Raw genomic sequence first — 16,835 nt, 5'->3', positions numbered from 1 at the left:
CTACTAATGTGTTAGCTATTCCATAAGCAAGCGAGAGGAATTTTAAGAAGCTATCCTCGGCCAATGACTTGTTTGGCAATTAATTGTGATGGTTAACAGATTCATTTGACTGCTTCATAAAAGTTGTTTAAGCAGCTGTTTAACATACTGCCTGTTCAAAAAGATTTTTTAGCTTATTTTAGGATCGATCCAGCGACAATAGGAACATACAAGTGCTCCCCGGCCTATGCATATATCCACAATGGACTGAAATAATAAATAAGATAAAAAAAAAAATTGTTTCTACAAGGAAAGACAAGAAAGAGAAACAAGAAGAAATTCTTCCTAATCAATGATTATAAGGGCTGATAATTTAACCAAACAATCAACTAATTATACATAGTAACAAGGACTAGAAACCATAGTCCCCAAAAAAATCATCAAAAAATTGAGGTAAAGGGGAGCAACAGAAATTATAATCCCCTAAGAAATCTGCTATAACCTTCTCAACAAACGCCTGCCAAACCTAGGACTATTTCTGCTATATATGGCACATTTAGTTGGTAGCGAGTGGTTTACAGTATTTGCACAAGTAACTTACAGCAGTAATGTGGTATCTTAAGCACAATTTACCACTATATACATTACCACTCCCAGCAACCAAATTGTAGCTCAACAACAGCCATAAACAAGATATACACACTATGGCAGATTTCGACGCAGTAGACAAGTACAGTCCTGAACTCCGTTGTTGTATTGCTCTTGCATTGTGATGTGTGTAATTCTATGGTGGTAATGATAAACTTTTTCGAACAGGAGGGGTTGCTGAAGACGGAGTAATTTGAACTATTCTGGTCATTTTCTGTATGATGTTTTCGAATGAAGGACGCAAATCTGGCTTGCTGCTCATTGATTATTGCATAATAATAGCATTAGCATTGTATAATATTGTCTTTTGCTACTGGCAATCTTGCACAGATGTTAATAATAATAACTAATACAGATAAACTGATATTTTATCAAAAACAACTGATTTTATTGTGATCTACTAGAGTTCGTTGTAGACGGTTATTAATCTCTATTTTTTTTTTTTTTTTTTTTTTTTTAAAAAATTAGAACTTAATTAATGGATCAACAATGATTTGATCTGAAATTTACGTAAGTTGAAGAGATACAGTCATACAGACAAATAGTGCCTTAATCAGTAAAGCAAAACACCTGAAAAGAGTAAAAAGATTTACCTTAGCCAGCATTCCTTTATGATGGATGCAATGTGAGGATCAAGGCCTTCCGGTAAGTCTAACCTTCTATCCATGAATCCTACTACACCAACAACCTTTCCAAATGAAAACAGATGGTCAACAAAATAATAGTTGAAGGTTTTTTTATAATGATCTGCGTATATATAGCTTCTTCTAGACAGAAGCATATGGAACGAAAGAAGAGAGCAAGAACCTGCAAAGCATTTAGACTATCCCAAGGGATTTTCACAGTTACCAGTTCCCATAGGATGACACCAAAACTGAACACATCGGACCTGTCAAAAGTAAGCATGAAGAAAATACTTCAGTATAGATAGATACAGATACGTGTTCGGCCAGAATATTACAAGAGTAGAGAACAGCCACAATATTTTTTGTTGCACTGTCTATAAGACATCAAAATTATCTTTTTCAAATCACAAATAGATCAAAGTTATAAATCAACACCCAAATAAGAGACCTAAATTGGAGAGGAGGCAGAAGGTTAAGGATTTGATGGAGACTCGCTTTATGTGAGTGTAGCATACTGAAAAAGTTTGAAAAGCACTGTTCAAGAAGACTGTATCTAAAGTTAGATTATCCCTGGGAACAACTCAACAAGGGTAGCTAAATCATGTACATATAAATTCTGTGATTTAAGGAAGAAATTATAAATGGTGAGCTGTTTAATGACATATAGGGCTTATGGCAGTGCATTTCAACAAGCATATACCATAATGAACAATAACAAGAGTTTTCAGGAATCAAGAATTTACTTTTCATTGGAGGGGTCATTCCGGAGTATTTCTGGCGCCATCCACTGAGGCTGCATGACAAATATAGGCGAATCAGTATACAAACAAATAAGATAGTGAGCTAACCATACACAGAAATAATTACACTAAATAAAACCACCAAATCCTATTATACAGTCAGTGTTCATAGTGGACAACTGGACATAGAGCTGAACTTTGAGTTGACGAATATCTTACAGTTCCTCCTCCAGACTTTGCTGTTAGGAAGGTTGCGTGCTTCAATTTTGATAGCCCAAAGTCACCAACCTAAAACAAGAGCTTTAGCGTGAGTGACGTTAACACTTAAGTGCTACACTACAATGGAAAGAAGAAGAGATAAGTTGCTTTGATTCTCAATAGATACCTTCACGTTCCAGTTCTTGTCAACCAGCAAGTTTGAAGACTTCAAGTCCCGATGAACTATAGGAGGATTTCTGCGATGCAAATAATTCATGCCCCTAGCCTGCAGCCATATAAAGTGTTTGAGCAATACTTTTCAAGCAGCAAAACAGAATGAGCAACAAAAATCTAATGTTTAATCTGAGGAGATTCATACGACATCAAGGGCCATTCTCAAACGCCGCTTGAGATCCAAAACCTGATTGCTCCTGTGAAGTATCTTAAAAAGACTTCCCCTATAATATAAACAAATTTGAATATAAGTAGCACATTTCTTGCATCGTTTAAGTAAAAAAATAATTTTGAAAGTAATATCATGGGAGTTACAACTCAAAATTAAAAAGCTTGTATTAATATTTTACACATTTCAGCATTCTCTCACCCAGAAAATATCATTGCTTTAATAGGTTACAAAGCTGTATCTTAAATAGACAGGAAAGAAAGGTCCAAAAAATATCTGCATGCTTTAACATTTCAGTATTACCTTGGAAGAAACTCGGTTACGATAGCAAGTCGTTCCTGTGAATAACATGCTCCCATGAATAGCAAGACATTTGGATGCCTCAATTTTCTCATTATACTAATCTGCAGTGTCATACAATAGGATATTGCATGTGAGCTCATTTCGAGGCTCAACTAATGATTCAGGAGTAATTGAAAACCAAACACCCTCACCTCTTTTTTGTAATCTAGTAGAGTCCCTTCATTGTAATCTTTCCCAAAGAAAACTTTGATAGCAACATCCTGCACGACTTGCGCAAAAAAATCAGTTTTTATACTTGGAAGTACCCTTATTTTTTTACACTACACATTAGTTTGACATTCTAATTTCTAGATTAAACTTACCGATCCATTCCAAAGTCCGTGATATACAACAGCATATGAGCCTGTACAATGGAGCCGGAAGTGAATACTAATAAAATTACACAAAGGTCTATAAATGACGACACTTCAGTGAAAGATTTTAAACAACTACTGTACCATCAAAACAAACGGATGAGATGTGGAAATAAATAATACTCCGTATGATCTAGACATCTAGTTACCTTGACCAATCTCCTCACCCAACTGAAGGTCCTCCCATAGAATATCAGAATCAACCATTGAACGACTTGAATCACTGTCACCTTTGCTTGAAGAGCTACCAGGACTTCCAGACAAGTAATCCCCTGAGCCTGAAGAACTTTTGGCTCCTGCTTGACGTGAAGCAGCATCTTCTACTTCTGCGGCTTTAGGCTTTTCCAATTGAGGGTCGGCATCTTTATCATGCAAACCTAATGTTGGCACAACAAAGTTGGTTGATTAGGCTATTTAGAATATTCATGGCATACTCAAAGTGAAGTAGCCCTTTCCTAATCATAGAACGTCATATTTTCATTCACATGTCCATTACGAGGAAAAGGGAAAAGTCTGACATCATAAGTAGAATTATCTGATGTAATATATTTTGAACCTTTGGTAGAACATGATTCATCATCAGTTTTTTTCAATAGGCTGTTTGGTACAGGGATTTTATCACTTGTTTCAGCATTGTTGCCACTGTTCTTTCTGAATCTCGCCAAAAGCTTAGCTGCCTGCATTAATTCAGCATAGGCTACTAATTAGAAGACTTATAGTATCCGGATGAAATACTAAGTTGCAGTTAAGATTAATTTGACTTGTAGAAAATGAAAGCCCATTTAAACACAACACACAAAATCCATTATATTACCCATATCATTGCTACATGTCAAATTAAACCAAACAGCCTACTCAAGCTGTAACACTACTTCCCTGAAAAAAATATCATCACTTAGGAAACTTATTAGAAAATAAAGAACATATGGTTTTGATACCACAAAGAACTTCTTTATCAAAGCCAAACATAACAGAGGTTACAGTCAAAGCATAAGTAGTGGTTTATTGAAAAATAAGGACCAAGAGTGCTGAGTACAATCATAAACACAAGGGTTCAGACTGTGCAGTGTGCACCCCCTAGATATTTGTAATGCTTGCATAATTGATTAGACTTGTAGAAGTGAAGTACCCGACATTTCCACAAACACTGAAATTATCCACCCATGAACCAGGAATAAGTTTCTAAAGCTGTAAGGGCAATATGTTGGCAAAATACTATCAGACTAATACTCTAATGGCTAAAATAAGTATTTAAAAAAAAAAAAAAAAAAAGGGGGGGGGGGGGGGGGGGGGGGTTGCAGTGGTGTACCATTTTTGCAGGTTGAGCCATCACAGATTCCTCTTCATGAGAGCTTTTACCTTCGTCTGTATTCTTAGCTATCTGCAAGCAAGAATCACCCCTAAAAGCTTAGCACAAAATGTAAATATACATATCAGCATCATCATTATAGACATAGGATATTGACAAGATAAGTACACATACATCAGCATCCTTCTTATCTTGATTAATATCTTCAGCTTCCGAAACAAATCCCTCTCCATCTCTGGAAGTGTCATCTCCACGCATACGCCCAAGGACCTTCGAGGCCTAATTAGTCACATCATCACTCTTTCAGCAACTGGAACAAGAGAAAACAAGGAATGAAGAAAAGGGGTACGTTGTAGTAACATATAAGCACCAGATCCGTAATAGAAGAAGCCATCTGTGGCACTGATGCAATCTGTGGTCTTTGTTGCCACTGAATCTTTTTCACGTTACCCCGTGGTACAGTAGGCTGGTTTGATCTAATGCTATTAAAAACAGCTGCATCACTTGAAACAGTAACAACACCAACAAGCTCCCCATCCTCATATAACGGGCTCTCAGTCACTAGCGCCATAAAAACTTCACCAGACCTCTTCTTAAAAGGGAACTGACCTGACCATGAATGGCCAAAGCGCAACTTTTCCCTGATTTTCTCGATGTATGGGACATACTCTACTTCTATAATAAGCTCCGAAAAACATCTCCCTGTTGCTTCATAGTCCTTCCATCCATAAAGCTTCTCTGCAGCACGGTTCCTGTTACACATTATTGCAGGTCTATATGACACAAATTCATGAAACCATCAAACCATTCAAAAGTACAGTAGATTTTTATGAACAAAACTACAAAAGACTTGTGATAGTCCAAGTAAAAGAATCTCAGCTGCTGCAGTGCTTTTTTTTTTTAAAAAAAACAACAACAACAACAACAACAACAACAATATACACATAGAAGCCCCTTTATTCGCATTAGATAAACTTGTTCCCCTCGCCAGGAACACTAGTATCACAAGACAATTATGAATTATGACAGGTAATTGAAATGCCATTGCCAAAGACTAAAAAGTACTGAGCCCCTTGAATTCTTCCTTTAACTAGTAACTAGCACTCCTTAACATCACAAAAATTGTCCAAAACCTTATGTTATAAATTCATATATGTCAAATCTCTAATCTAATACTTCCTTCAATTAGTAACTAGCACTCTTCATCCTTATATTAGTGATAGTACAATCGGAAAACTCGAAAAATCGATCCTAGTTAGTTTTCAATACCAATAAAAACAATAACATTAATCAGCTACAACAAAGATTCATAATTATAGCCAACCTAAAACACTCAAACACAACATCTCCAAATCACCATGTAATTGAAGTCGTTGACTACAAATATAATCATTTCTAGCCCTGAAAATCTGAAATTAATCTTCTTTTTGTGATTTCGACATACTATAACAAGAAAACAACACTAATATAGAAACAACAAATCACTATAAATCTATAATAATTCCTCAAAAAAAAAAAAACAAAAAAACACTATAATAAAATACTCTATATATATATATAGAAATTACCTAATTTCAAACAATACCCAAATTTAGAAACGCCAAAAATAAATTCAAACATTCACACTCCAATCCTACTGTTATATTACCATTATCCAAACCATAAAACAAATTAAACCTCAAAAAAAAAAAAGTCAAAATGAAAATACCAGAAAACGATCTCCCCTGAAGTAGGCGAAGTCACGTGAACAGCATGATTAATCGACTGAAGCACGTGATTATACGGATTACTATCCCTGAAGTTACCAGGAAACGTCATCCCGCCGGAAAATGACGTCACACCGTGTTTACTTCCCGGAATATTATCACTCTTAATATTTGAATAACTATTGGTATCATGTTTAACGACTTGGTGAAGCTTTGATCTGAGATTGGTTTGACATGCTTCTAACTCGGCACATTTGTTGACAAGAATTCTGAGTAAAGCCGGGTTTGACTCGTCGGAGCCCATATTTTCTCTCTCCTCGCCGGAATATTTTTTACCGGTGATGGTGGTTGTGAAAATGCAGGGAAATTTCTGGGCATAATGACCTTTCTTTTTTTGTTTCTTCTCTCTTCTATGCAAGTTGCAAAAAAATGGGACTTATTTTTTTTATGAATAAATAATTTTATTTTTATTAATAATTGTGTTTAATGAATCAAATTACTTGTTGGATGAGTTGAGAAAATTAAGTTCCCTCAAAAAAAAAAGTTGAGAAAATTAAGTGAGACGTACAAATTTAATGTTGTTAAATTTTAGAAGTACATCAAGTTGTACTAAAATAAATTGTTTGAGTAGGGAGCCAATTAGAGATAGACGTGTGGCACGCGATACCTAAAAGCAAACAAGCAATTGGGATGGGGATGGCCGGATGGATTCATATGGAGTAGATTTAACCTTAAAGGCGGCAAGTTTGGGAATATTATTATTGTATTTCTACTTTTAACTTTTATGGACTTTGTTTAGGAGTGTTTTTTTTTTTTTTTTTTTGTTCTACTTTTAAAGAAGATGTTTTGTTAGAGCTTTTTTTTTTTTTTTTTTTTTTTTTTTACAACACACTTTTTATCACGCTTTTTGAGGAGATGATTAAACTAGGTAAACGAATTAATTAAGCTATGAAATTTAAACCGTAACAACTTATCCCTTTCTTCTAATATATGGTAAAATTTCGTTAATTAATTTATCTGTTTACCTAGTCTAATATCTTCCTTGAAATGCGTGTCGAAGGGGTTTGTTGCAACTAAATAAAAACGGAGAAAGTACAATTTAAGTGAAAATCTTTTTGGGTCATCATTTGCCTATATGAATTCTTTTTATATACATTCAATGTAAAGATGTATTCATATACCGTTAAATGTTATGTGCAACTTTGGAATATTTTATATCTCACAAATATTACCCCAAAGTTGCACATAACATGTAACGGAGGTAGTAATAAAAAAATTAGATGATTAAAACTTACCATTAATTTCAGCAAAAGATGAAATTGGCATGATCAAATACTCTCTTAGTTTTTTTTTTTTTTTTTTTTTTTTTTTTGTTAATCATGTTTCAAGTTTTGTAATTTCAACATATGTACATGTTTTTCTAACATACTTATTGGGAGAAAAAAAAAAAAACCCACATGAGTCCCTACCGTTAAAAAAATTTAAGATCACTAGTTATGAATAATATTGGACAATTATACTCAAGGGTTCAATCACTCACTATGTATCTGCCTTCATCGTCGATTCCCTCATTAATGGTGCTAACAACTAAACATGTGACATACCTAGATATGACGGATATTACGCGCATTAACTTTCCTAATTTTATTAATTATGGAGTATTTAAAAGTAAATCAAATCAACAAAATAAAACGAATGGAGTAGGTTAGATAAGGGTCATTTGAGCACAGTAATTGCGGGCCAACACTAGTCATAACACCCACGGAGTACGAGATTGGAATCCAGCTCTCAAGCTGAAGTTATCAAACAAACACCAACCATAAGTGGCTGTGAGGCTACTCACATATCAACTTCGGTGTCCCCTAAAGTACACGGTTGCCGGGCCTTAATTAAAACGCATCATTCACTTTTTTTTTCCTTTTATTTAATTTGAAGCTTTTTTTTTTTTTTTTTTGAGGAAATTTAATTTGAATCTTACAACTCCTAACTATGCGCTTTTGTGCCCTACTACTCGTACTATTATATTCACTTCTCAAGACACCTTTTCTTGGTCATGAAGAGTCAAGACTTTTTCACCTCACCTTTTTCATTTTATTTAAAACCCACTAAATTTTGTGATTAAGATTAATTTGTTCTTCTTTACTTGTATTTACCCAATAAAGATTGTGTGAGAATACCAAAGGCTCGCATAATCACATGTGATCTCTCTCTTACTAATAGGGGAGAGATATAGTTTGTACGGATTAATTTTAATAATTCACTTTTCATGCTCTGGGTTTTAAATTCTAATTTTATTTATAGTATGATTTGGTCAAAAGATTTGAAAATGTCTCACGTTGTTACTTTAAAGATCATATTGTAGTGTTACATGAATTGTGTAAGATGTGTGAGTTTAGAATTATATTATTTTTAGGAAATTATCTTGAAGGCTTTTGTTTACATAGTATTTTAGCTTGATTAGTGTGTTGCACTCACTCTGTCCCTAAATTACGTTTCTACTTTTTTCTATTATGTGAGGAATAAATGCTAGAAGTAGGAATGTAATTTAGAGATGGAGATAGTACCATTCAACGGTAAAACTATTCAATTCTTAATACTTTCTCCGTCCCTTAATTTTCGTTCCACTTTTCTCTGTGGGATGTCTCATATTTTTACTCTATACCATAAATAGCTATAGGGACTACTATTTTTCTCTCACACACAATATTTTGGCTTGGACGATCCACTATTATTCTCTCTCATCAACTTCATACATTCAAAACTAATAAAGTGATCGAATATGTATCTATGGGGTAAAAATAATGGAATAGAGTTGAGGGAGTACATTTTAAGGTATTTTTATTTTGGAAAATCACATCACTCAACATTGTATCATACAACATACGTTGTAGAGGTGGGCATGGGTCGTGTCGGCTTGCGTGCGGCATGGGCCCAACACGAAATTGGCCCGGCACGGCACGAGCCCGCTAGTGGCACGACACGGCACGGTGATCGAGGAGTGGGCCATGGGCCGTGCCGTGAACACGATTTCAAGAATCCGGCATGAGCACGGTACGAATTCGCGGGCGACACGGTAGTTTGGCCTGCCAGCACGGCACGCCAGGCACGGCCATAAATAACATAAATAATAATAAAGAAGTATAATAATAAAAATAAGAATATTAAAAAGAACAATAATAATAGAAAAATATAAACATTAATTAATAAAATTATTTAAATAGTACATTCATTTAAAAAAAAAAAAACTATGGGCGACCCGGTGCCCGACACGCTAGGCACGTGGACTGTGCCATGTCGTGAGCTAGGGTATGCTAAATGGTGACCCGACACGGCACGCTAAGATGCGGGCACGACACGACCCGGCATGAGCCACCACCAGGCATGGCCCAACACGGCACGTTGCCCACCTCTAATACATTGTAATCCAACAACGTTCAACTACCATTGTTTTTTGAACCAAAAAAAATGTTATTTTTATGACATAGTCCTTGTTCTCTCAATTTATTAAATTATGTTTCCATAATTATATATTATTTTTAAAAAAGAAAGAAAAAGTAAAATTCAAAGGATAATATAATGTCCATTTTTATTATAAAACGGTACTTAAATTATTAGAAAATAGATTAGATTCTACAAATTATAAAAGTTTACTTATCTCAAATCTCAACCAAACCGACAAAACCATAATCTGTATAGTACTCCCTCCGTCCCTTAATTAGATGCCTAATTCTTTTTATTATATGAGTAATAAATGTTAAAAATAGGCATTTAAAAAAGGGACTGAGGGAGTTATACATAGAGTATTGGACTAGTGTTGTCATACACATCATCCGCCTCTAAAAAAGATGTCTCGTAATATAATTTTACTTGTCAAAGTTGTGCACATAAAAATAATATAACAATTGAAGAAAGCAAATACGGGGAAAAAAAACATACTATGAAGCACAAGTGATGTGAGATATATTCAATATAATAGACACCTAAAATAAATATTTAAGGAACGAAGAAGGAGAGTAAATATGTCTTTACAAATTGTATATAAGAATATTGCGATAGTTTAACAATACTAATTCCAAATAGGTAGGGCTGGTAATCCCTAACTTGACCCGATAACCCGACTCGAAGTTACTGAGAGAAACCCAACCCGACCCGAACAACCCGAATTTGATTCGATTTGATCAAAATTTCATATATCGTAATAATATTAAGTTTTAAATTATTTTTGATACTTTCTAAGCACAGTCCGAAATCGACTCAAAATCTGATTCGAACCCGACCTACAAATAGGCCCAGAGTACCTTTACTCCTGCTTTAAGACATTTTCATATGGAGTATGAAGTACTTTAAGAATTTTTACCTTTTTGCTGCATACCAAGGTTCTTATTTTCAACTTCCAACAAAAATACGAAGTACAAAGTTTTCATAACTTATTTAGCATATCCTAGAAGTATTTCCCTTGCTTTTAATAGTACTATAGAACTAGGAGTTTTTCTTGAGTTAAGCATAAAGGAAGGACTTAACATTTGACATTTTTCACCTTTAAGGACCTGACACTTATTTTTTCACCTTTAAGGACCCGTGGTCAGTTTTCCGGCATGTTAACCCACCTGAGCTCCGGCCAAAAAGTTAAGTCCTTCTAAATAAAAAGTTAAGTCCTTCTAATACAAAAGTTAAGTCCTCAAAGCATTTAATACATTTCAAACATTCCAACTATCAAAATATCAAAATTATTCCAACTTTTTTTAAAAAAAAATAAATAAATAAAAATTCCAAGTATTCACAAAATATTCCAACTGTCAAAATAAGAGGTTTGCTGAGAATTCCAAAAAATAGCCGTTACACCAACTTATCAGTATAAAAGATAGCTTCTTCTTCCATCATGAGTAGTAACCTGAAGACAAAAAAAAGAGTTAGATGTTTATAACGACAATTGAAGTGAATGAATTGAATGAAACATACCTCATTAATCTATTGTTAAATCTGTCAGATTTGACTGAGGAGTTGATAGTGCTTGATTTTGGTTGATGTACTACATTTTTGAAATAATATATTATGTTAGTATGTATAAACAAGTGCACATGAGCAAATTTGTTAAATAAAAATATGAGTAAGTGTATACTTACAACTGCCTGCGTGCTGTAACCATTAGGATAAGTGTAAACTCCCACACCTCTGTTGTGTATAGGGAGATTTACTTGACTGCTGCTGTCTGGCACAATGTTTCCCTTCCCTTTCCCCTTTCCTTTAGTTGCTGGTGTGTGCTTCAGCTTCTTTGGGGCCTGATGTTGCCCTGATTCAGTAGAGTCACCCACCTGTGATGTTTTAGGTGGCTTTGATGACCGAGGCACAGGAATATCTATCAATGGCAATGGGCATTTTCTTTTGTTATGCCCAGCTTCTCCACAGTTATTGCATTTATGTAACCCCCCCTTCTTTGACTGCTTGCAGCCTTCTACCTCACCCAAAGATGGCTTTCTCTTTGTAGTTGGCCTATTTTGGAGTTTCTTGACCATCGGGGCTTGTATTGGAGCATAAGGGGACTCAGGCCACTCTTGGGGTCCATTTAAAGGCTCAAGTGGAAACTCATAAGCCTTTAAGTATTTCTCCTAAGTGAACCAAGTTGATACATAATGTTCCGGGTGTTCAATGGCTTTCCAAATTGCTGCAACAGCATGATTACATGGCACTCCACTAAGCTGCCATGCATTGCAACTACAAGTTTTGTCTAGTAGGCTGACAACATATCTAGTTTGTGTTGCCCCTTCCCTAACCCTATATGTGAAATGGCCATCCCAAAATGCAACCCAGCCTCTTGCATCTATCTTTGACTTCTCTAATTTCTTTTTGATTCTAGGACAGATTTGAATGTCCTTGTTACCAATGAAGTCCCTTTTCTTGTGAAGCCTCTCTATTAGGCTTTCTCTAATATCTTCCAGCATGGTTATGATGGACTTGTGTCTGCTAGAAAGTATGTAAGCATTGAAAACTTCATTCATGTTATTATCAATGTTCTCACACTGTGATGTTGAAGTCAAAAAAGCCCTCACCCACTTCTTATAATTTCTCTTCATCAAGTCTTCACCTGCTTTGACTGACATTAAGGAGAAGAGTTGCATGTTTTTAGTAAAATCATTCTGTGTTGTGCTTTTAGCCACTTTCCAAAACCCTCTCCTGTACTGCAAACTACCTCCAAATTTCTGCCTAAAATTGCAATAGGCATGTCGAGCACAAACTCTTGTGTCTGCACTAGGCCATATGTCACCAACAGCCTTGAGCAACCCTTTTTGTTGGTCACTCATGATGGTATAACCAGCACCATCAGCTGTACCTAAGTCATCAGCAAGTAAACACAAAAACCATGTCCATGTCTCTGTATTTTCAATTTCAACACAAGCCCATGCAATTGGGAACATTTGGTTGTTCCCATCTCTGCCAACAGCAACAAGAAGTTGCCCCCATAAGGACCTTTTAAAAAACAGCCATCTAATCCAAAAAAGGGCCTACAACCAGCTAGGAACCCCTTTTTCAAAGCAGAAAAACAGATGTAGACTCTTTCAAAAACATTGTTATTCAACTTGAACTTCACTGTGTTATCAGGATTAGACCGAAGAATTTCTTGAGCATATCTGTGAAGGAGTAAGTACTGTTCTTTATATTCACCTAATATCAACCTCTGAGCCATTCTTCTTGCTTTCAAAGCCATCCAAAGTGAAATCTTGATTCCCCACTCAGACCATATATAGTGTCAACAAGTTCTTGACACTTCAAGTATGGATTAATTTTGAACTTACCATGGTATTTACTAGCAATCCATGTAGCCCTTATTCTTTTCACTCTTGCCACTCTCCCACAGTTGTCCACAGTTGTGTTGCGGGATATGAGTCTTCACACTTAATGTCCCATTGCCACTCATTGATGCCCATAAGTACCAAGGACATCCCCTTTCCCTTGCCTTGCATTTTGCCCCTATCCTTGTTTTGTCATTTTTTATATACTCTATATCCCTCCCTATGCTTACAGAGTAAGTGGTAATAGCTTCTCTCAATTCTACAACATCCTTGAACTTCTGTCCTAAATAGAAAGGGGACTCTGTTTCTGAGTGTGTTGTAAAGGGTAAGTGGCTAGTTTATTTGCTGACTCTTTTCTTTTTCTTACCGGGTTGTGGCAACAGAAAACCACACTCATCATCATCATCATCAGAGTATGACAAAGATTCATACTCTGATGAAGCATCACCATCATCAACATGGTCAGCATCTTGACTCTTACGGTCTCCTAATCTACCAGCAACTCTATTAAAAGAATCTAGCTCATTCAGAAACTCAAGCTCAACCTTACTTGCTTCTTTAAGTCTCTCTCTAGCATCTATCACCTCTACATCCTCCTCATCACTACCCTCCTCATCATAATCAATATCATCCCCAAAATTGAATAAATTAGTTGTCTCAGTTTCAGGTTCAATATAGTCAACAGGTTGGTGTTCTGTGTGCACTGGTTTTGTGGTTAAAAATGGTTGTACAGGTGTATGGGTTTGATTTTTAGTCCCACCAGCCCTAAAACCAGGTGTAGCATTACCACAGACCCTATGCACTTCATCATCATGCTCAGTAAACACATCAATTATCTTGAACTCACTTAGAAGACTATTGAACACAACAAAAGTACAGTCTTCATATGCCAAGAATCTCACTCCTGTTTGAAGATTCTTCAAAGGGTCACAATAATGGAGCTTTATCACATTATCTTAGCCTAGTGAATCAATCAATGATTTAAAGTAGGTGGCATTAAAATCAAGTGGAATATCATTGATTAATTTTACTTGACCACTAATGTAACAAAGATTAGGATTGTATTCCCACTTGCCCCCATGATGCAGCACAATACAAGGTTGGATATCCATATTTTCTACACAACAACACAAAATATTGACCAAATATCAAACAAAAATGAGCAAAATTAAAAAGATTATTCATTGCATTAATAATTTCAAGTTCAGATCACTGCAAAAGCATTGTCATTGTTATGACATTGTCTAACAACATCCTAATCACAATGTCAACCATTGACAACTAATTATCCGTTAATCATTACTACTCTAACCCAATTGAGGGATACATAAAATACATACAAACTTCCCTTGCATAAAAATTATCCAAAATGATTCAAATGCATGTATATCTTTGTAGATTGCTATCATAACAAGCCCTGAAAAGTGATAGCCAATAGTAGTAGACTAGTAGCATACATGCAACAGAAGATAATAAAACTCTAACCCAATCGAAGTTTGCGGCAATAAAGCATTATTGGATTTTAGATAATATATTTCTATTAAAGTTGTTTCTTAAGTGTTTTTTCCCTGTTCAATTGCTGCTCTTTATTTTAGTTCTATTTGAGCCAAAATACCAAATTCCAAACACCCTACACACTACCCCTGTTTTTTACAAGTTTACTGCTAACATAGATTAGGGTCTGGGTTCGTCAATCCCTTCCAAGTCGTCATACACAGACAATTCAAATCACAACATCTAGACAACAACCAACAATGTCATAAACAACAATATCAAATTTAGCAAAAATAATCACTTGATCAAATTCTCGTCAAAACCCTAAACCCTAACAAACCCACGAACTTTTTTTTTTGCATTTTTCACAAAATAAATACACGAATATATGAAAAACGGGCGTACCTTGCAACTTTACCCAGAATCGGGTTGAAATTCCGTGAATTTACCCAGAATCGCCTTCGTCAATCCCGTAGCCAAACTCTAGAACAGGGAAGAAGTTTGCGCCAAAATACTTTTTATTGGAGATAATAAAATAATAAGTGAGAAAGTTCAATCAGGAAAAAAAAAATATTTAACCAAAGATTAACTCACCTTGGGTTAGTTGTTTTAAATTATCACCGGAAAGTTAATGTTAAGTCCTTAAAGGTGAAAAAAAAGTCATAGGTCCTTAACGGTGAAAAATGTCAAATGTTAAGTCCTTGTATTATGCTTAACTCAGTTTTTCTTTTATTTTTTTTTTATTTTTTTATTTTTTTACACATAGGAGTTTTTTATTTACTATAAAATGTTACCTTTGATATGATGTGTGTGAATAGAATCTATATATAAAAGTAATGAAACATTATCCAATACCGACTAATTTACAATAATATCCAAAAACAAATTAGACCAAAGCATAAAGTGGACTTGGTAATCCTCCCACCTCCTATTCCGATCCTCATACTATTATTTGTTCAAATATCATTTTCTCTTTACGCTATCAAATTTTGTACACTAATTTGACATAGACGTAATAATTAAATCCTACTTTCATAATCATTAACCCGTTTTAAAAATTAATCAAACCGTTAAACCCCTAATCACCCCTAGCTACCCAAAGAAAACGAACCAAACAAATGCTACTATAAACAACGAAAATCAAAGTAGAGTTTGTAAATAGTACGTACTAACCAGAAAATGATATTCCCGGACGAAATAGAGCTAACAAGTTAAGCATGACCCAACGACTGTAACACACGATCATAAGCATTATCAAAGTTCCCGGTAAACGTAGGACCCCAAAGCCACTCCGCTCGATCCTCTCTTCTTAAATCATTCTTCTTCTTCTTTGACGAAGAATACCTCAACTCTTGAGCTAACTCGTAAACTTGATCCTTCAAACTCGCTTGATTCACTTCGAGTTTCGACAACCTCTTTACGATAACCCGACACCAACCCGGCGCATCTGGCTCGGTCGCCTCGGACCTCTTCTTCTTACCCTCTCTCCCTCTTCTGTTGTTATTATTAGTATTATCAGAGATGGTCTTCATTGATGCAAATGGGTTTTCTAGAGTATCGATTGTTGTTATTTAAGCAACTTTGTATTACGTGGGGATTGATGAATAATCATGTTTAGTATATAGTTTTTTATTTGAATGGTTTTATATGAGTGGTGAAGTTTTATTTGGCTGGTTAGTTAAAATTAAGTACTCGTATTTAGTACGTTGCCCAACAAAAATGTGAGTATCATATTATACAGTGGATTGGAGGGTGTATGACGGTTTGAGGGCGCACCGCTTAGTCGCTCTCCACGTACATGTCCAAACCGGCACAGAAAGGTAACTCACAGGATAACGTGTGTGTTATACTACTTATTATCCATTTCTATTTTGTAATTAAGGAGAAGAATCCTAATGGGTCGAAATCCCGGTTTGGCTAGCTGTTAGGCTCCTTAAAAATAAGGGGAAGGGTATTCTCCGTTTAAAGTTTTGACATGTGTATAATTATAGGGCGGAGACCAAAATAAAAATTTTATAATTAAATTATAGTTAGTGGGGATGATATATTTAAATGTTAGTAGCACGGAAAAATATTACTGTAAAACAATACGAGTAGCGTAAGTGGGGTAGGTACCAAATAAAAATTGATAAAATAATAGTGAGTTATTATCAAATAATAAGAAAATACTGTAATTATTATGAAATGGATGTTAAAGGAAAATGTTGAAATTATTACGAAACAGAGGT

General features: G+C 35.2%; 2 protein-coding genes across 4 annotated transcripts; both read right to left on the bottom strand.

Annotated features, from left to right (window-relative positions):
• Nucleotides 1-302: 302 nt before the first annotated feature.
• On the bottom strand, nucleotides 303-6,903 carry LOC145567700 (putative serine/threonine-protein kinase SIS8). 3 transcript variants are annotated; one of them, XM_081627053.1, is made up of 16 exons: nucleotides 6,328-6,903; nucleotides 4,990-5,371; nucleotides 4,794-4,898; nucleotides 4,620-4,691; nucleotides 3,807-3,987; nucleotides 3,460-3,687; nucleotides 3,260-3,300; nucleotides 3,089-3,157; nucleotides 2,898-2,998; nucleotides 2,571-2,649; nucleotides 2,379-2,477; nucleotides 2,213-2,281; nucleotides 1,997-2,046; nucleotides 1,435-1,516; nucleotides 1,221-1,315; nucleotides 303-881 (listed from the first exon to the last, which is right to left on the bottom strand). In XM_081627053.1, exons 1-16 carry the CDS (start codon nucleotides 6,627-6,629, stop codon nucleotides 764-766), a joined length of 2,073 nt encoding a protein of 690 aa, XP_081483179.1. In that variant the 5' UTR covers nucleotides 6,630-6,903; the 3' UTR covers nucleotides 303-763. The 3 variants fall into 3 exon arrangements, with proteins under 3 accessions (XP_081483179.1, XP_081483180.1, XP_081483181.1); XM_081627054.1 differs by having other exon boundaries at nucleotides 3,867-3,987; nucleotides 6,328-6,902; XM_081627055.1 differs by having other exon boundaries at nucleotides 4,990-5,357; nucleotides 6,328-6,457.
• Nucleotides 6,904-11,931: 5,028 nt separating this feature from the next.
• On the bottom strand, nucleotides 11,932-13,007 carry LOC145566801 (uncharacterized). The gene is made up of 2 exons (XM_081626104.1): nucleotides 12,844-13,007; nucleotides 11,932-12,754 (listed from the first exon to the last, which is right to left on the bottom strand). The coding sequence occupies exons 1-2, from the start codon at nucleotides 13,005-13,007 to the stop codon at nucleotides 11,932-11,934; spliced, it is 987 nt and encodes a 328-aa protein (XP_081482230.1).
• Nucleotides 13,008-16,835: the final 3,828 nt, after the last annotated feature.

This window comes from Chenopodium album, chromosome 11 (assembly GCF_948465745.1).
Source record: "Chenopodium album chromosome 11, dcCheAlbu1.1, whole genome shotgun sequence".
In the NCBI taxonomy this organism is placed as follows: Eukaryota; Viridiplantae; Streptophyta; class Magnoliopsida; order Caryophyllales; family Amaranthaceae; genus Chenopodium; species Chenopodium album.
The sequence above is the reverse complement of the archived record's forward strand: the minus strand, read 5'-3'. Positions and strand labels throughout refer to the sequence as shown.